Source organism: Pleurodeles waltl, chromosome 3_2, assembly GCF_031143425.1.
Source record: "Pleurodeles waltl isolate 20211129_DDA chromosome 3_2, aPleWal1.hap1.20221129, whole genome shotgun sequence".
NCBI lineage: Eukaryota > Metazoa > Chordata > Amphibia > Caudata > Salamandridae > Pleurodeles > Pleurodeles waltl.
This window is the reverse complement of record NC_090441.1, coordinates 87,959,331-87,980,661: the sequence shown is the minus strand read 5'-3', so window position 1 is coordinate 87,980,661 and position 21,331 is coordinate 87,959,331. Positions and strand designations below refer to the sequence as shown.

Sequence of the window (21,331 nt, the reverse complement as noted above, 5' to 3'; positions counted from 1 at the left end):
CTGGACCTGAGGATTTTGAATTGGTTCCTCAAGCAGGAAAAGTTCAAGATGCTGACCCTGTCACAGGTTCTTTTATCATTGAATGAAGGCGACTGGATGGTGTCTGTCGATTTGCAGTATGCATACTTCCATTTTCCGATCCTCAAGTCACAGAGGAAGTATCTCCGGTTTGTGGTGGGGTCGCAGCACTATCAGTTTGCGGTCCTTCCGTTTGGTCTATCTTCGGCACCTCGAGTCTTTACGAAGGTGATTGCAGTGGTAGCAGCGGAGCTCAGAAGAAAGGGAAAAGCAGTATTTCCTTATCTGGACGATTGGTTGATCAAAGCCAAGTCTCCGGAGCTCTTGCGGTGTCACCTGCAGTCGACAACTCAGTTGTTGTTCGACCTTGGATTCTCAGTGCCCAAATCTCACCTGGAGCCCTCTCAACGCCTCCTGTTCATAGTGGCAGTACTGGACACAACATTGAATCGCGCCTTTCTTCCGCCGCAGCGGATTCAGGACATTCAAGCGTTGATTCCAATGTTTCAAGATGGAGCGGTCGTCCCAGTCCTCAAGGTCCTTCATCTGCTCGGTTTGTTCGCTTCTTGCATTCTGCTGGTCATGCATGCACGCTGGCACATGAGGGCTCTTCAGTGCTGTATCCGCAGGCAGTGGTTTCAACACAAAGGAGATCTTGAGGATTCGATCAGGATATCCAGAGACACTGCACCGGATCTTCAATAGTGGGCTGCGATCGGCAACCTGTCGCAAGGAAGGCCATTCTCGCTGCCTCCGCCGGTGGCCACAGTTGTAACGGATGCTTCCACTCTAGGGTGGGGAGCTCATCTGGGGGACCTGGAGTTCAAAGGTCTCTGGTCTCCAGTGGAACAGAGGTTTCACATCAATCTGTTGGAATTGCGGGCGATCCGTCTGGCTCTCAAGGCCTTCCTCCCTTCCCTTAGCGGTCAGCCAGTTCAGGTCCTGACGGACAACACTACCGTGATGTGGTATATAAACAAGCAAGGAGGAGTGGGGTCGTATCTTCTCTGCAGAGAAGCTCTTCGACTCTGGTCCTGGCTTCAGGACCACAAGATTTGCTTGGTAGCAAATCATTTGGCCGGAGTTCTGAACGTGCGTCCGGACGGTCTCAGTCAGCTCATCTCGACCGATCACGAGTGGCGTCTTCATCCGGATCTAGTTCTTTACATCTTCCAGATGTGGGGGTATCCTCAGATAGATCTGTTTGCCACTCAGGAGAACACGCACTGCCCGTCGTTTTGCAGCCTCCAGTATCCGGTGCAAGGAAATGTAGGGGATGAGTTTCAAATGTCCTGGTAGGGTCAGTTGCTTTACGTGTTTCCCCTCCCCCCCATACCCTTGATTCCTCGGTTTCTGATGAAGATCCGCCAAGACCGGGCTCAACTCATCTTAATAGCCCCAGATTGGCCAAGGAGGGTGTGGTATTCAAACCTTCTCCAACTCTCTCTCTGCCCTCTGCTCCGTCTCCCTTACAGGGCAGACCTCCTCTCGCAGTCGAAGGGGCAGGTTCTACACCCCCACCTCCCGAGCCTGCACCTTCATACCTGGAGATTGAACTAGGCAATCTGAGTTCCTTTTCTCTCCCTCCAGAGGTGGTGGATGTTATTTTATCGGCCAGGCGACACTTCACCAAATCGATCTATGCAAGCAAGGGGCCAGATTTGTCAGTTGGTGTGGAGAGAACCAAATTGATCCCTTGAAGGCTCATTTGTCTGATGTATTATTATTTGCTTTAACCTTGGCACAAAAGGTTGTGCAGTTGCCACAGTTAAGGGCTATTTATCAGCGCTGTCGGCTTTTCTGTGCCTCCCAGACCAACCCTCTCTGTTTAGGTCACCTTTGGTATTGAGGTTCATTAAGGGTCTCACTAATAAGTTTCCGCCCATTCTGTTTGTTATGCCACAGTGGGATCTTAATTTAGTATTGACCTTTCTAATGGGGTCGCCATTTGAGCCGCTGCACTCTTGATCCTTACGATTCCTAGTTTTAAAGACTGTGTTTCTAGTGGCCAAAACATCAGCCAGAAGAGTGAGTGAGCTCCAGGCTCTTAGTGTCGAACTCCAAGATAAAGCCCATAGGCAGCTAAACTGAATACAGAATGTAATGTCTCATGCCATGTTGAAGCCAATAGGCAGCTAACCTAAATACCAAATGTATTGTCTAATGCCATGTTAAAGCCAATAGGCAGCTAACCTAAATACCAAATGTAATGTCTAATGCCATGTTAAAGCCAATAGGCAGCTAAACTGATTACAACATGTAATGTACTACTAATGAACATTGACCAACTAATATGCGCAGTGGTGAAACACAAAGTAATTGGTCAAACACAATTAATGGCATAACATATCCACCCTATGACCAATGACTTTCTCTTATTTCAAACAAAAACAAAAAAACAAAACACAAAAAAAAAAATCATTAAAAGCAAATCAGATTTGAACGATAAAAGCAATCACTGTAAAGCAATGGAAGTGGATTAACATATTGATCTCATAACCTTTCAAATCAGATACATCTTACAATGAAAAGACTGAAGCTTTTTTACTCTGATTGGGATAATAACTGATTGAAAAGTGTCTCTAAAATAGCAAGTTGATGTAGCATGAGCTCTACTCATGTAAAGGAACACGGTCCACCTGAAAGGTTTACTGGAATGTAAGTGAAAGTCAATTTTCCACACGAATAAAACACAGACAGTTAACTGGCAATGTTACTTAGTTCCAGTGGAAGAATGTAATCAAACAAGTTGACAAACTTTATATTGATCCCATGTAGAACTTGAACTGAAGACGCCAGTTGCGCAAAATGGATCCATGGGGTTTTTACTTTAATCAGTCAGGTTCAGGTTGGGGGTGTGGTCCCTCCCCCGACCCCACACGCAAACACCCGAAGGGAGACCACACAGCACACTCATGGTTAGTGGTGAGTCGTGGTAGGATCTGCAAAAGAAAAAAGTATGACTTTTCTTGCAAATAACATTTGTCATCTGAAATGCACCCTTCTTCTTCCTTTTTTCCTTGTTTTATAATCAGCAGGACGTTATTGGGGCCCTTTGTTATGATTTCTGCAGGTTTTGGAGGATCATTTGGGGATTCAACCCACACCTTAGCACTGAGGTTTTTATCTGCTGCACCACAGCTTCCCTTTCCTTGCACTGTCAGAAGGGCTGGGGCAGACTCCTTCCTTACCAAACCTCCATTCACTGCACTTCTGACAAGTTGGGCAATTCTGTCTCCAATCTGTATGAATGCATCAGATTCTCTTCTAGTTATCAGCATCATTTTGATTTCGACTTGGTAATCTGCAGCAATCACTCCCCCTAAAACCTGATCAATGTGCCATATCTGCCCTGGTAACGTTCCTCTCCCCAACTGATCTTTGACTGTTTGTGGGGCAGATCTCTGTTGTGTGTGCTGGCAAATAGGACATTGCAAAATCACAGTTTTTATCAAATCTCAGGGAATGTGCATCTCTCTAATCTCTGCCCACCTGTAAGTGGGTTTTTCTCCCAGATGTCCACATTTCTGTTGCGCCCACTTAGCCATCCCCACCAAGTCAGAATTCTGGGTTCACACTTCTGTCTTTGCACTTTTCTCTTTAACATCTGCAAGGGAATTGAACCAGCGTTCTAATGAGTCAATAGGACAATTAGTATCTATGACTATGCTCTGTTTTAACATCCACAACTCTTTGCTCCTCACCTCCTTTGAATAAATGAACCAGTTAGGTACAAGCCATGTGGAAAAAAAAACGGCTAATCCATTGGCAGTGAACCAAGAATCAGTGTAAAAATGACACCTCTCAAGCAGCTCTTGCTTTAAAGTCTGACACACATTGTACCACTCTGCATATTGGTTACTTTTTCCTTCTCCTGTGGTAGACAAGAACTTTTCAGTAACTTGATTGTAAAACACTGCTTTCCATTTTCTTTTAGCACTCATGCATTTCAATGAATCATTAGTCAAACAAACATGCTTTTTATCCTCAGGGGACAAGAATTCAAATGGTGCACTCAATTTTACTGCTGACTCTTTTACCTGTGATACTCCCTGCACCCTCTCCTCATCCTGTAAAGGGCCTTGTGACACCTGTTCATGTAGGGCTGCAGTGACTCGAGCCCTCTTTTGCATGTACCTGATCCAGTGTGTGATACTAGCCTCCTGTGCCTGTCCTATACTGTGAGATTTAGGTGAACTCTTCACCCACTGCACGATTAATAGTTCAGGTTTCAGAATTACATTATCATTTAACGTCATTTGCTCAGTATTCACTAGAGCCCAATAACTAGTCAAAAACAGTTTTTCAAAAGGAGTACAGCGCTCCACAAAGTCAGATAGTTTTCTGATCCAAAGTTCCAGGGGCACCCTTGTCCTCCCCTGATTCTGACCCATACTCAAGGTGGCATCAGTGTTTCCCTCTTGCACTGCGCACAAATCTAAAGTCTGTTGAATTATTTCATTTGTCAAATCAAAAGCACACAGCTGCTTCTCACTCCTTTCAAACTCATGTTTTTTCCTAGTTACTTTGTACCAAAGTGTTAAGATTTTGCACAGATGAGGGCTGTACTGTTTCCAAAAATCAAACAAGCTTGCGAAACTCGGTGTCTCTTGCTTAGTGCAAATAGTAAGAAACTCTAAAATCTTTTGTTTTACTTGTGACAACATCTGTCTATTTTCTGGATTCCACTGAGTTCCCAGAAACTGCACATTTTGAGACAGTACCTCTGCCTTGTCCGAATTAATTTTACACATTGTACTTTGCAAAAGCGGTATGAATATAACATTCTTAACTTCGTGCTCAGTGTAATCTTTTAAGGAATGCACTTGAACTCCTGCCAACAACTGTGGGCTGTTCTGCGCACGTAGATCTCCACTCTGCTCATGAGACTCACACTGGCCCCCACCTTTTTTAACCTCCTCATTAATGGAATGTAAAAAGCCAGATTCTCCTGCAACAGCTTTAACAATTTCAGTTTTATCCTGCAATAATTTGTTCTGGCTAATTTGCTCACGTAGATTTTTATTTTCAAGTTCTAACTGCTTACATCTCTCATGCATTTTTCTGTAAGCAGACAAAAGTATCCAAACCCTTCTGTTAAGAACAAAAGGGACATCATTTCTTTCAAAAAGCACATTTTCTGAATATGAAAACACTTTTGCTTTATCCAAGCACTCATCCCAAGACTCACAAAGTCCTGATAAACAAAAAAACATGTTTCTCACGGCACCATAAGGCAGTTTAACTTCACATGCATTTTCAAACATGGTCTGCCGTGCTTCTTTAATTTTCTAAACAACAAAAACAATGACACTTTTAAATTGTGCACCTCCAATCTCTAATTCGACTCCCAGACTGGAGACGCATGCCAAAATGTTTCGCTTTCATTATATTATGACCGAGCTGACAAAACTTCTCTGGAATGCATATCTTACTTTAAAGAAGACATTTATTATTATTACTTCACCACAAGGTTCCTGAGAGACGAGATTAGTAGGTTGGAAGCACACGTTTAAAAGTAGTCACAGCAATGAAAGGAAAATATATCAAAGTACTTCTCAATTGCAATGTACACAGCAAATACATGTGATTATATTATAGCATAACTTCAAAGCAAAGAATAAAAGTCAACATTCATCACTGTAGGAGCTATCACTGCTTGTCATCTTTCTCATGCCTGCAAGTTGATGACTCCTGTTCAAGTACGAGAAAGAGATTTTCCACCCAAACGGGAGATCAGGCAGCTGATGTCCGCTCCTGACTGAAGTCCTGGAAAATTCCCCCTCGCTGCTGCCCAGGGACATCGTCTTATAATGAAAAAGCCTGCTAACAGGCCCCTTCCTCGCAGAGTTGGGAAGAAAACAAGCCATTGGAGATTGGCCAGATCTCCTACCTCGCTCCTTTCCAAGGCTGAGTAGAGAGGAAAACACAAAATATACGCTCTCTTATCACGCTAGGGTTCGGTGTGGACACAATACGAAAAACACAGCTTGGTCTACCATGTGAAAAAACACAGCTCATCTGCAATGTCTCAACTGCAATGTCGAACTCCACAATAAACCCCATAGGCAGCTAAACTGAATACAGAATGTAATGTCTCATGCCATGTTAAAGCCAATAGGCAGCTAACCTAAATACCAAATTTAGAGGGTCACTCTGACCCGGGCGGGCGGCAGTCGCCGCCCGCCTGGCGGGAACCGCCAAATGGCCACCCCGCGGTCAAAAGACCGCGGGGCCATTCTGACTTTCCTGCTGGGCCGGCGGGCGCCCGCCAAGGGAGCACCCGCCGGCCCAGCGGGAAAGGGCCTGCAACACAGAAGCCGGCTCCGAATGGAGCCGGCGGTGTTGCAGGTGTGCGACGGGTGCAGTAGCACCCGTCGCGATTTTCACTGTCTGCTATGCAGACAGTAAAAATCATGCTGGGGCCCTGTTAGGGGGCCCCTGCAATGCCCATGCCAGTGGCATGGGCAGTGCAGGGGCCCCCAGGGGCCCCACGACACCCGTTCCCGCCATCCTGTTCCTGGCGGTAAAAACTGCCAGAAACAGGCTGGCGGGAAGGGGGTCGGAATCCCCATGGCGGCGATGCAAGCAGCGCCGCCATGGAGGTTCAGCCCAGCCAGGCGAAATCCGGCGGCAAACCGCCGGATCCCCTTTTCTGACCGTGGCTTTACCGCCGCGGTCAGAATGGGCAATGAAGCACCGCCAGCCTGTTGGCGGTGCTTCCGTTGCCCGCGGCCCTGGCGGTCTTTGACCACCAGGGTCGGAATGAGGGCCTTAATGTCTAATGCCATGTTAAAGCCAATAGGCAGCTAAACTGAATACAACATGTAATGTGCTACTACTGAACATTGAACAACTAATATGCGCAGTGGTGAAACACAAAGTCATTGGTCAAACAATTAATGGCATAACACCAACCCACATTAAAAAAACATCCATACACACCTGACCAGGCATGGAATAAATGAATAGATCTGCACACATTTCTGAGCAAAGGAGGACTTTAATTTAGTTCATCACCACAGGTCCTAACTAGCTACATACCTCAGCCGATTCTTGACATCTCACAATGATAATCAGATAAAGGATGAAATGAAGTTCATCCCAGCAGATCTCTCTATAATTTTGTCCTTTGATCTGTGCTTGCTCAGGACCTTACACTTTAAACAAAATATCTCCAAATGCACAACACAGGGAAGTAACTAATTAAGTGGAATATGCCAGCTTACTGAAATCCTTCATCTAATGTTTCATCTAAATACTGCATCCCATAAGATGATAACCACAACACAAAACAAATACAACATGCTACCTACCACATGCTCAACTTGGTGTCCTAGCTCAACAGAAACTTGTGAAATTGAAGATCCATATTTGGAAAGTCTAAGCACACCCACAGACTGTCATGTTAAAAGTATTCACCAACTCCTCTCTGATCTCTTCCCACACCAGAAAAGGTTGGAAATGTACTCCTTTGTATAGTGCAAAAATAGGGTGTATGAAAAAGTGGTTTTGCAATCGCTCAGCAGATTTTCACATGAGCAAATGCATATGTTTATTTTGCTCATGAGAAATTTACTTCATGTTGGTTTGTTATTACAGTTTCAAGATCTACTTCTTTAAGCTCTTGTGAATTTCTTAAAGTTGTACATTTGCCCAAATTCCTATACAAATGCATGTGATTGCATTTTTGTGACTTTCTTGAAGAATGAAGCCCCCCGGTTTATATTCATACTGCTCATAATGTAGCTCATAGTGTATTTGCACGGTGTTGTCCTTATTTTGTTTTAAATTATTGGCATGATTTAAAAATGTTTTACTGACTAAAGCTTTGAATAAAAATGTAAAGTTGCACAATACATATTTCAGAAAAAAATCAAGTTACACCATTTTTTGTACATTTTATTTTGAAAGCATTAACTAATCTTCCCTTTTCACTATGAATGTTTACACATAAACATCTAGCATTAAAAATTGTTAGGTTTTGCTAACTTGTACATGTTTTCATACTGGACCCACTATCTTTAATGCAAGCTGAGCTAATTGCATGTCCTTGGAGTACTCATGCTAATGTTCTAGGCGATGGGCTATAGAAAATACACACTTCTCAAACTGGAATGCGACTCACTGGTTCTTTCTCCTTCTATTGTTCTACATTTTCCTAATGTTGGTTCCAGCCGTTCATATGCTGTCCAGAAATCAGTAAAATGTAAACATGCATTGGCAAAGCCATTAGGTGTTGCACTGATTGGCAGACTAGTGGCTCTGTCAAGACTTCTTTTGCAATGTTTTTTATTTTAATTTTAGAAAAATTACCGGGCCCTAATCAATCTTAAGAAGAAAAAAAAGTGTCTCAAAGCAAAGATATTTTGGGTTTTTGAATAAGCACTCATTGAAATAGTCCTTGGCACTGAAGAAAGTGACTTACTGCGGTGAAGCACTCCATGTGAAAGGGCTAAATGCTGTCACTTACAGAGAAGTTAGCGAATGGCTGATACTGTGCATGCTATAGTGTGTGGAAGGAAACTGTGTATGACGATAAAAGACCAATGAATGAAGAGTGCTGTCCGAAAGCCCTTATAAGTATACTATAAATAGAATTTTGGTTAAATCACAAAGGTTTGGATTAACGGAATACCTAAACACAATATAGAAATCTAAAATGTCAATGTGCAGTTAATAAAAAGAATAACTTCCACAATATTTTTTCAGCATTGGACTTTGATAGGTTTTACACAAGTTTTGCAACGGGGAAAAATAGGCAAATCGGCTGCAGAGTCTTGATATTACTTAAAACAAATATTCAAGGCTGGACTGCTCTACTCTTAAAACACCCAAAAAAGAACGTAGTGTGTGACTTGGTAGATACAGGGTGATATCTATTATTCTGTACCATTACTGTATTGTGGTTAAGGCCACCAATGCCACCTTCTGCATGCTCCTCACAACAGGATTTACCATTTTCCAAGTCTGGACTCGACGATCTGTTTAACCTTAATTCTAATTTTTCTTTTTTCTTTTATTCATTTATTTTAATTGTGGCAACTAAAACGGAGGGTAAAGAAAGCTAGGGAAATGAAACACAGGGCGAGTAAAGGGAAGGAAAGAAAGAAAAGAGAAGCACAAGAATGGGGAAGGAGAAGGAGCATGGAATTAGGATGGGGTCGGAGACTGAAAGTGGGCGGGACTTGGGGAAATGGAACTAGCGCCGGAAAGATGGAATTTAAGGAGAATAATACATGAACAGTAACAGAGCTAGCAGATCTGACATGTTCTCGATGCAGAGAGTATTCTATGAGCAAAACATGAATGACAGTGGCACTGACCAAGATCTCTGCTATCAAATCTACCTGGCAGCGCAGACACAACAATGATAAGCAAATCAGCCAAGTGTTTCGAAATCACAGCTGACATGAGAAGGGTCTCACACAGCCACCTGCGCTGTGCTAAACAAACGTATGCAAAATGGCGAACGCTGAAGACTGCTCAACGTCAAGTGATGTCTACTGCTTCTGGAAATATATTTCTCACTTTGCCCTGGTGCAAAATATCTCCACCTCTGTGTGGTAAAAGATTTTAGAAAACAAGCAAATGGCTGAAAAAAAGGCACTGAAGAAATACGTTTGGGCTCTATGAAACTTAAAAGTGGCATGGCTGCCACAGAGCACAAAGGAGAGACAAAAACAATGTGATGTACCTGGTAGTCTTTCGAAGCGCTGCATTACCGCCGATCGAGGTTGCGCTTTCTGAAACTTCTAAGCACCATGGCTGCCATGAGCATGAAGGAGAGAGACAAAAGGAAAATGGAGTTTGCCTACAGTAGAACATATCGGCAATCATGTAATTATCCATGTATCTAATAGAGACTTCTAGCTGCAGATTCCTTACCTTAGAATTCCCTGGCGTCTGCTTCGAATCTGGAATTTTTCTGCTGAGTAGTACCCTGGGCGCGCCATTGGGTGGCGTCGTTCAGATCAACGTATGTTGTCCAGGTCCGCATGGCGTCGTCGGAGCCGTCTGTGACGTCACTGTCTTCTATATAGGCACAACCCCGGCTCACGTACGTTAGTTCTTTTCCTTCCGCGCCGGTTAATTGCAGATCCAGAAAGAGCTACCCTTTTTCTTCGACGGTTGTCGAGGTTTTTCTACTTGATTGTTTGAACATATCTTCTAGAAACACTTGATTCAAACTATGTGGTGCATGTCATCGCACCATGTCAGTCACGGATCCACACAGAGTGTGTCTCTGGTGTTTGGAGAAGGACCTCGACTCAACTTTGTGTTCCGACTGTCGGGCCATGGTCCGAAGGCCTTGAGGGAGAGATCCCTCAAACTTTTAGTGGCCCGACAGCTGTCTTTGGTCGGCGCAACTCCGAGGAGGTCACGGTCCTGCAGTAGGAGGAGGTCGCGGCACCACTCCCAAAGCCCCAAGTCCTCTTCCTCGCATTCAAGGTCATCCGATCATTCAGGTAAGAGGCGCAAGAAGAAGAAGAAGTCCAAGCGGACTTCGACTTCGCTACACCTGTTGGCTGACGAGGCGTCTAGGGAACACCGACGTTCCGAGTGCCGACTCCGCGTCTTCACCCTTTTCCTGGGACCGGAGTGACCCTCGCTCAAATAAGAGTTTTACGAGGCCATGCACCTTGTTTTTGAGTGGGCTGCACCCTCGGGTGGGTCTTTGGGCCCCGCGGGGTCAGCAGGGGCCCCATCGGATTCGATGTCGGCGGCTTTGGCCTCTGCACCGTTGGGGATCCCAGGATCCGATAGCAGATCTGGACCAGCGCTGGTCCCACACAGTTGACCTCCTCCTGCGCCAGGCCCGACGTTGACGCTTCCTCCACCACCGGCGCCCTCTGGTGGTAGCCCCATTCTCATTCTGGATGATCCAAAGCCAGAGCGACGTCAAACGACGCCGAGACCGATTAGGCCCAGATCATAGCCTGAGCCTTATTCTGAACAGCCAGCCACAGGAGAGGAGTGGAAGGGGTCTGAGGACCCTTTGAAGTGTGAGTTGGAGGAAGAACAGGACTGGTATGAGGATCTAGGGAAAGCCAGTGGACTGGACACGTCTCCAGACACTGGCATGCGCTCTCCTCCTAACTTGGCTACTGATGAGGGAGCTTCTTATGCTATGGTGGTGCATAGTGCAGCTGAGGTCTTGGACCTAGACTTGCCCACGGTGCCAGTCAGGACAAATATCCTGACAGAGGTGCTTCAGCCAGGGGTGACTACATCAGAGCCGATGTTGCCCTTCAATGAGGCCCTAACGGACGTCCTTCTGGGAACATGGTCCAAACCCAGCACAGGGGCCCCTGTGAATAGGACAGTCGACCGCCGCCATAGACCTGCTCCTAACGACCCTAGTTTCCTTACCCAACACCCCACCCCGGTGAGCTTGGTGTCCAAGCCTCCACTTCCCGTGGTACCTTCCCTTCCGCCCCTCTGGATAGGGAATCCAAGAGGCTGGACCAACTTGGAAAGAAGTTGTTTTCTTCCTCCAGCCTGGTATTGAGGTCAGCAAACACCTGTTGCCTATTGGGCCGTTTTTCCCATACTTTATTGGATATGGTGGCACAGGTGCTGCCCCAGGTCCCAGATGACGTACGGGACACTCTCAGCCAGGCTGTCAATGATGGGAGAGATGCAGCCAAGTTTACAATCAGGTGTGGATTGGACACAACCGACTTGCTGGGTAGAGCGATGGCGTCGACAGTGGCCCAATGTTGCCACGCCTGGCTACGTTCAACTGGCTTTTCAGGGGATGTTCTGTCAAGTTTGATAGACATGCCCTTTGATGGTTCTCACCTTTTTGGTGAAAAGACAGACTCAGCGCTTGAAAGGTTCAAGGATTCTCGAGCTACGGCCAGATCCTTGGGCCTCTCAGCGCCAGCTCCACAGCAGTCTGTCTTCCATCCCTTTAGAGGCTTTGGAAGGGGCGCAGTACCACTCCAGTCACAATTCACCCCCTGGCCTCACAGAATCCTGGAAGAGGATGTGGATGTGGTACCATCAGACCCAGAGGGTCTGGCCAGCGGTCGACCAAAACACAGCCCCCCTCCACTGCACCCAAGCCCTCCTAGTGTGGTTCTGCAAGACCATGACTGTCCAGTTGGAGGGAGGATTCAATTTCATCTCCCTCACTGGCATTCCATCACAACGGACAAATGGGTCTTGCAGATCATACGGAATGGCTATTCCCTACCATTCCAGTCTTTCCCTCCTTCTATCCTGCCGATAAAATAACGGCTGATGGAGGACCATTTGGTTTTGCTCCGTGAGGAAGTTACAGCTCTCTTGGCCAAGGGAGCTATAGAAAGAATCCCGATATCAGAAGTAGGCAGTGGTTGTTATTCCCGCTACTTTATGATTTCCAAGAACAACAAGGGCCTTCGCCCTATCCTGGATTTAAGGGACATCAGTCTCTTTCTCAAGAAGGAGAAATTCAAGTTGCTCACTCAGTCTCAGGTCTTGTCTGCCCTATACCAAGGAGACTGGATGGTAGCGTTGGACTTGCTGGGTTTCTATTTTCATATTGCCATCCTACCTGCCCACAGGTGTTACTTGCAGTTCAAAGTGGGCCACGAGCACTTTCAGTTTACCGTGCTCCCCTTTGGTCTCACCAGTGCCCCTTGGGTGTTCACCAAAGTGACGGCAGCTCATCTGCGCAGGTTAGGGATCTCAGTCTTCCCCTACCCCGACGACTGGCTGTTAAAGGCTCCTACGCCCCAGGCTCTGGAACAGCAGGGCATAACCCTGGTGGTTCAACACCTGGCAAGTTCTCTGAATGCCCGGGCGGATTAACTCAGCCACCGATGCCTAGCGGATCACGAATGGTATCTCCATCCGGAGGTGGCGCAAGGACTCTTTCAGCAGTGGGGAGATCCTTGGTTAGATCTGTTTGCCTCCGCAGAGAACGTGCAATGTCAGCAATATTGCGCGTTCGAGTTTCCAAGGCAGCAATCGCTCGGCGACGCTTCTCGTCGCGAGTGCAATCCAGGCCTCCTATATGCATTTACGCCCATACCACTTATGCCCAGAGTTCTCAAGAAGATCAAGAATGATTGGGCCCAAGTCATCTTAATGGCTCTGAATTGGACACGGAGAGTCTGGTATCCCAAGCTACTCAAAATGAGCATCAATCCTCTGATCAGACTGCCCTTCGAGAGGATCTTCTGTCACAGCGGCAGGGGAGGCTTCCCCACCCGAACCTGTCAACTCTGCGCCTTCATGCGTGGAGATTGAGCAGCGGCAGTTGATGGCTTTTGACCTTCCTCACGAAGTCTGTAAAGTTATTTTGGCAGCCAGGCGTCCGTCCACTAAAAAGGCATACGCCTGCAATTGGAAATGCTTTGTATATTATTGTACAAAAAGGTCTATTGACCCTCTTTCTGCTTCTCTTTCTGACATTCTTCTTTTCATTCTGTCTCTATCCCAGCAGGGTTCTTCCTTAGGGACTCTAAAGGGCTATCTTTTGGGCTAATCAGCATTTCTTCAGCTGCCTGACCAGACTTCCTTGTTCAAATCTCCGGTTGTAAATAGATTCCTCAAATGACTTGTACATATGTTTCCCCCTACGCCCTTTATTATGCCTCAAAGGGACTTAAATTTTGTCGTTACATTTCTCATGTGTGCTCCCTTCGAGCCTTTACTCAACTGTCCCCCCGGCGGCTCACCATCAAGACAGCCTTCTTAGTAGCAATAACATCGCCCAGGAGGGTGAGTGAGTTGCAAGCCCGGTCATCAAGGCCACTGTATCTCACTATCCATCCAGATATAGTGGTTCTCAGAATTTGTGCCTCTTTCCTCCCCAAGGTTGGTAACCCCATGCCATCTGGGTCAGAATATCACCCTGCCCATCTGCTTTGCTCCACCGCATCCCTCTAAGGAAGAGGAGCGACTCCATCGACTGGAGCCAAAAAGAGCGTTGTCGTTCTACTTTGACCACACAAAAGAGTTCCTGGTGGAGAACTCTTTGTGGGGTACGTGGGAGCAAAGAAGGGTCGGGCAGTGCAGAAGCAAACCATTTCGCGCTGGGCTGTTCCCTGCATTAAGATATGCTACGCATTGGCCAAGAAGCAGACTCTTGAGGGCTTGCGGGCTCATTCTACTGGGGCAAAGCTGCTACCACTGCGCTAGCTCGAGGCGTACCAGTCCTGGAGATTTGTCAGGCGGCAACATGGGCTTTCTTGCACATGTTTGCAAAACATTACTGCCTGGACACTCAGGTACGAAAGGACGGTTACTTCGCCCATTCAGTCCTGCAGGACTTTCTAGTGTAAGGAGTGGGATCCGCAGCCCACCTCCAGGAGGTTATGGCTTGGGTATCTATTTAAAGGTAAGGAATCTGCAGCTAGAAGTCTCTATCAGATGAACAAGTTACTTACTTCGGTAACGCATTATCTGGTAGAGACTATATCTAGCTGCAGATTCCTTACACACACCCATGCCTCCCCACTCTGCGGATATGACTAGTAGGGTTAGGGTTTATCCCATTTCATGGCCCTAGTTTTGCACAGACAAATGTTGGTTCTATACATGACTGTGCTTTCGACATGGACGTTTTGTGGATAAAAGAACTGACATACGCGCTCCAAGGTGGTGTCTATATAGACAACCGTGACGTCATAGACTGCTCCAACGATGCTGACAAAGCCACGCAGAGCCAGAGGACGCACGCAGAACCAAACAACGCCACCTGACGGCGCGTGCAGAATATTGCTCAGCAAACTCCGGATTCCAAGCTGACGCCAGGGAATTCAAAGGTAAGGAATCTGCAGCTAGATAGTCTCTATCAGATAATGCGTTACCGAAGGTAAGTAACTTGCTCAACTCTTTCTTCTTCACTTTGGATACTTTATATAATTTAATTATAGTTGTTATCAGAATATTAATAACATCAATGTATCCTCTGCCAGCCCCTTCCTTAAGTTTTTTTTTAAAGTCCTTGCACCAAAGCAAGAGATATTCGAACAGGTATTAAACTGTATAAAATGCCCATCTAACTGGAAGTAATATCGTTTTGTTCTCTGACATGGTAAACTGTAAGTAGGATTTCTTTATTTGTTCTGTTGTTTCTCTGTAAAATAGAAAGGAGGAAAACATTAAGATGTGTGTTTTCCCCAGCAGGAGTTGCCTTTATTTGGAAGCTCAGTGTGGAATTGCCAAATAACTTTGAGTGACTTTGAACTAAAAAAGGAAGCACGTAATGCCAGGATTTCTGAGAAACAGATGAAGGATGGAGTTACTCATTTAAATCAGGCTGAGAAAGTCAGTGAAAGCTGTTTGAGTTCTGAAACTGCACTGTCCGAGTGTGACAGGGACCATGTCAACAAAGCAGGTTTCAGGGGAGGTTCTGTCCAAGAGTTCCTAGAACTTTCCAGCGATGAAAAAGTGGATGCAGAAGATAGTTTTACGTGGCAAACGACAGATGAAGCGGAGGTTTGTGTTACTACGTAATAGTAAAAATGATCTCTTGTGCTGCTTTCATATTTTTTTTCCATCTTTCAGTTTGTAATTTTGTTCCTCCTTCAGTTCTTCTCCTTTTTTGGAAATATTTGTATTCATTTTGTATAACAACAAATACCACAAGTGAAATGTTCACAGACATTCCGAGCTTTCATTAACTGCGTTTAGTCCATCTTATTGTTCTCAGAACAGTATCCTATTTCTCACCCATGTATCCATGTCCAACCCATTATTGCCACCTTCTCAGGTGGATCGATCAGTTCAAGGGGACTGCATCCCCTAAGAGATCTGTGCCCATGAATCGGAATTCAAGTCTCGCAGCAGGTCTGTCATCATGCACCAAGTTTGGATATCCTCTTGGGCCCTATAACCTGTTTGGACCATTGCAAGATGAAACTCCTCAGCCACCAACCATCCACTGACGTCCCAAACACCGCAAGATTGGCGGGAGGCCTCCTGAGTGTGTCCAGTATATCATGATTCTGCACTTTGCTAACAGTAATACCAGCGACACAAATGTGTATCTTGTTTTCCCTTTTCTGTATTTAGGATGCAACCCCAGCACACAGTGTTTTAGAGAGCAACCTCAAACTTGAATCCTAGCTAAAGATTATGTGATCTTACAATATATTGTGTGCTCACCAGGCAGGTCCGTATCATGTGTAACAGATCCACTGCTCACTGCCTGCATCCTGGGCATTCCTCTGATAGATTTTACTAAGAGCAGGAAAGGTAAAATAGGCTCTATGTTATATCTTGACTTGTATAAGCTAGAACGTGTCATTGCTAGTTACAATCTTATGGTACCCCAGTCGGGAAAGGAGGCCCATTCAGTTCCCCTTCTTGTTTGTTTTTACATTAAATCTGCTTCTTATAAAGCAGGCCTACTCACCTAGTCACAGACCTTTGCAAAGGTTTACAAAGACTTGGTTTGTAAATATCTAAATATCTTTCACTATGAAGTCATTGTCTCGTTTCCAGGAAAAAGAAATGTCTAATCCGGAAGATGTGCATTTTGCTTCCCCTGCCAATCGCAGCTCGGATCTTTCTGATATTTTGGAAGAGGAAGAAGATAATCAGCATACCGAGATGCCAACGAAAAATAAATTTAGCCAGAAGGATCATGACAACATCGGTGAGAGTAGTGGAAAGGTAAAGTACTGTTTAATAATGAAATATGACAGTTAACTGTTGATGAAGGTCATGGCTTCCATATCACTGGTATATTTGGTATAATAATATGAAAGCCATGAGATAAAAGTATTGGCCATATTTATTTTTTCAGTCTAAGCTGTTGAAACTAATACTAATGTCTTGTCTTCTTGTGGAGAACATAGATTAACATATAAAGTATTTTAATATATTATTAAAGTATATAAATATGTATCTCAGGCGGGAAACAACCTTTACAACGCAATACCTTTACTGTGCATCCATTACCACGGATATGCCTTTAGCACATGCATGCCTTTACCACTAAATAGTATGTATATGCCAGGTAAGTGTGTGTATGTGTGTATATTAGGGTGAGGGCATTTTTAGGGGTGGGCAAGGGTTGTTGGATGGAAGTGGGTTTAGGGGTGGGTAAGGGTATTTGGGCAGCAGGGATATTTTTAGGGTTTAGAGGTGGGTAAGTGTATTTTGATGGAAAGGGTATTTTTTAGGGTTTAGAGTGGGTAAGGGGTATTTGTTTTACGTTTAGGGGTGGATGAGTTCAGGGGTTGATATGTGAATATATATATATATATATATATATATATATATATATATATATATATATATATATATATATATATATATATATTTTTTTTTTTACTCCAGTATTGGAACTTTCATAGATTCACATGCTTGAATCATTCCGCGTCATCAAGATGGGAGTCCTCCAGAACCTTACAATAGCAATGTAATGTTAAACATAGTGCATGAAACCCCCTCACTTTTGTAGCATATCTTAGTCAGCTTAAAAAAGAGACCAAACATAGGTTTCAGCCAGTCAAGCTGCTTTTCCTTCTAGAACACGCCTGTGAGAAGCTCCGGTCCCTCAGATTTTCTACAGCACGTTGTATCAGGGGGTCTCCACTAAGCTCTGCTCAGATAGAACTACTAACAGTTATTTCTACAAACTTCCCAGTACTTCTGTGTTTTGGGTATTCTTTCCTTTGCACCAAAGTACTTGTTTGTGACAAATCTGACTTCCCATCTCATCTTGTCAGATAGAAGAAACGTCTCTTCAGGGCCCATGAAACCTGTGGTAAAAAGAGACTTCACTTTAAGGATCCTCATCAGGATTGCATTTATTGTCTTCAACCCAGTTCATACAACAAAAGACGGTAAGGTATACAGGATAGAGAAAGAAGGCTGCTGATTTGGCTCCAGAAGCTAAAATCTAGGAAGGAGACTGTACCTGGATCTGATAGGGAGGGCTCCTCTGTATCCCCAAGAAGATCTCATAAAAGGGACAGATCTCCTCATTCTTGCTCTTCCAGTAAGCAACCAAAAAAAGCCTCAAAAAAGGCAACTCAAGGGTCTTACAAAGACCACAGTTCTTCTAAATCTCCTCTGGAACATATGCCTTCTGCCAGACATAAGGGGAAACAAGCATTGGCATAGTCAATAGGTCTCCCTTTTGGGACCTTAAAAGTGTTATCCATGCAGGATATTACCCTGGGTGCTGTGCCATTAGGGATTGAAGAGGTACAAAGTTACTGCACACTGGGTTATGCAGTCTGATTCAGGAATACATGTATGACTCTGGAAACAGAATTAAATCTTGGTTTGTGCAGTGGAGAATAGTGAGTTGTGTGTGTTTAGTGCTACGAGGTTGGAGCCTGTGAATATGTAAGTTATTATTTAAAACTTGCATCACACAGTATAATATAGACTGCTACAAAATGTACATCTGGAAAGCAGCTTTTTTTCTAAAATACCATTAATCTGTATTTCTAAAACAGTCAGTTCTCACACAATTTGGCTTTCAAGCTCTTTGGATTGGCAAGTGATGATCTTTTGCATCCCAAAAAATGCATAAGCAAGGAAGGTCAAATGCTTCAAAGTATTAGCCACCATCTAATGTAACGTCGGACATTTATCGCATCTGGGTTATTCTGGCTGCCTGACTGCAACTCACCACCCAGAGCAGGCAGAAGGTTGGTAGCGATGGGGTGGCAGCAAACAGTCCTGTCAAAACACCAAATGCTGCTGCTGAACAGGGGAGTGGAGCAGTACAAGATGGATTCTGTTGCACGCTTTCAAGCTTCGACACAGGCAAACATTTACACCCCCACAATATGGTATCAGCCCTACCAAGTGTCACACATCTTACGTTAGAATAACACATTTCCGATCATTTTCATGCATCACCGCAAAGCCCGAGATTGTCACGCAAGTCCTGAAGTGCGGTAAAACCTTCTTGTTCCAATTTCTCACTTTGCTAGGTAAGCTCCGAATAGTTTTTATCAAATGCCACAAGGTGGCGATGGTGTACAACGGGAGATATATGATTCTCAATATATTACGATATTTATATGGTTCCCTCGTCTTCGTCACTTGATTTTGCTTGCAGTAAAGTATCACTCATAGTCGTTGAAATGTCACTCATAATTACACAGAAATTTTGAAAATGTCACACATAGCAATATGAAACCTTGGTAGCTATGTGGTATGTTGGGCAGTCAGTACCGGCAACAGAACAGCACACGCGCAAATCGCAGGACGAAACAACACAATTGCTCTTGGGACAAAATTCAGTAGAGATCCTTTTTTCTTGACTGTCCCATAGCTTCTGCCTCAGTGAATAAGTCCCACCGACCACTTAAGGCACTAGCTAGTAGTAGGTCTGCCCACTTGGGCTGGTGCCGAGAACCTGCCCTTCTTTAATGTGAGGGTGAGTACCAGCATTCCTCAGTGGACAACAGGGGGAAAAATGAATAGCCGCTCTTTCAGACAGCAGTGATGTAAGCAACTGCTACCAGCTTGGCTGACATGGTAAATTCTCTAGCTTTACTCATATGATGATCTGTTTTTTTTTTTTTTTTAGTTTTGAGGGAAGGTTGGCATGAACAGCTGCTGACCAGTACCCCATCCTTGTGACTCCTTATTTCATATCATAGGCAACAGAATCGGGAATACCTTTCTGCTAACAGGTGTGACCATGGTTTCGCTTTCAGTTTAAAAAGTACAATTAAACTCCATACCATTTGTTCACTATGCGTTGAAATATTGCATCACAAGGCGTCCAGGTTTACAGCTGCATTATTTTGGCAGCCCCTCTCAGACAGAAAGTCTGAAGACCGAATTTGCCCTTGATATGTGGGTTAGACATCAGCATACCAGGACTACAAATCCCAGATTGCAAATACAATTCCGGGACTGGAGCAGCAAGTCATAAATGGACTTCGGAAACTAGGACAGCAGCTGAAAAGATAATAGGGGTAGTTTTAAAATTACTTTATTTGCTGTGAGCCCCTCATGAAGTGGAATCTTTTAATAGCAATATGCACTAAATCATGCTACCTACCGCAGGCGGAGCCAATGAGTGACACTGTTCTGTGCACCGTCCACCTCACACCCAATGTACCCGCAGTGGGCTCACCTGTCTGGATCTATTCAACAAGTCACCTGCTCAGACCTGCAATGCTGTCTATAATGTTCCAGCTCAATACAACACGAGTTGTGCAAGGTTGTGAGTAAGCCTGCCAGTAGAGCCAAAACAGCCCCGAAGATCACACCAAGGACCCCTATGTATGCAGCAAGTTTCCACGCGCCCTAGCTTCCACTACATTATTCAAACAATTTCTCACGCTCGTCAAAGTAAAAAACATAAAAAACGAAAGAACAGAAACACGCAACTGCTCTAATCACCAAAAGTACCTGCGATATCGAAGTAAACTTAAAAAGAAAAAAACACCGAATAGTTCCGCGCGCCTGCGGGGACCCCGGAGCACTGATCTGAAATATATTCTTAAGTGCAGAAACAGCCCTTTTAAAAAGGGCTTGCCAAGAACCACTTAAGAATAACACTGTGCAGCCTATGTGAAGAGCTACACAGGCCAAATTGTTGGAAAGAACGACAACTGTATTGTAAATACATCTTCAAAAACACATTTATTCTAGAAATGTAATAAAAAATACATTCTCAAACCTTATTCACACTTCCAAAAGAGAATAAAAACAATGCAGGGCAGTGTAGCCCATAGGCTGCCGATATACAGGATGTAAATAGATCTGTGCCTTTAAGAAAGCAAAGTCTTCCTGTATCCCATCATGCACAGCAACAGGCAGTTGCCTCAGTTCTTTTTTCCGGCTCCTTCTGACAGGACCCTGAAGCATTGAGCTCTACCTCACAAAGCCTTTTTTGACAAGAAAATTCAATTAAAACCTTTTGAATTTCAATTTCACTCGACGTCTTTCATCTTGAGTGAACATTTGCCAGCCTTTCCTGCCAAATTCTGACAGAAATTTAAAGTTTTTCTGTCTTTAGAATGCCTTCACTTTTTGACAAATGTCCTGCTTGTGGCAGAAAAAAGGCCAAAACAGATCCACACCAGGTCTGTATTATTTGCCTACCATCCAGTCACAAACCTGACTCCTGTGACATCTGCAGAACTTTTTCCAGAAGGACTCTTCGCTACAGGGAGAAAATTCGACTTCAGGCAAGAGAGGACAGGAGAAGAAGTGGTCAATCTGCCACAGAGCGAGGAGAAGGTCAGTCTTCTACAAGGGCTCTTCCTGTTTCCTCTGGAGCGACTGCCAGACCTGCTCAAAAACGACATAGGTCTCCGACGTCGAGGGCATCGACGTTGAGACCGGGAATGTCGCCAACATGTTTGCCGTCGAGGACCGGGTCACC

At 44.7% G+C, this 21,331-nt stretch overlaps 1 protein-coding gene across 1 annotated transcript in view; it reads left to right on the top strand.

The window, feature by feature from the left end:
- The window catches only part of TSPOAP1 (TSPO associated protein 1), a 2,439,191-nt gene that overhangs the window by 1,790,234 nt on the left and 627,626 nt on the right, over positions 1–21,331 (top strand). Inside the window, exons 20-21 of the mRNA XM_069226865.1 lie at positions 15,142–15,456; positions 16,465–16,635. Coding sequence (XP_069082966.1) covers positions 15,142–15,456; positions 16,465–16,635 — 486 coding nt within the window. The remainder of the gene's footprint in view (positions 1–15,141; positions 15,457–16,464; positions 16,636–21,331) is intronic.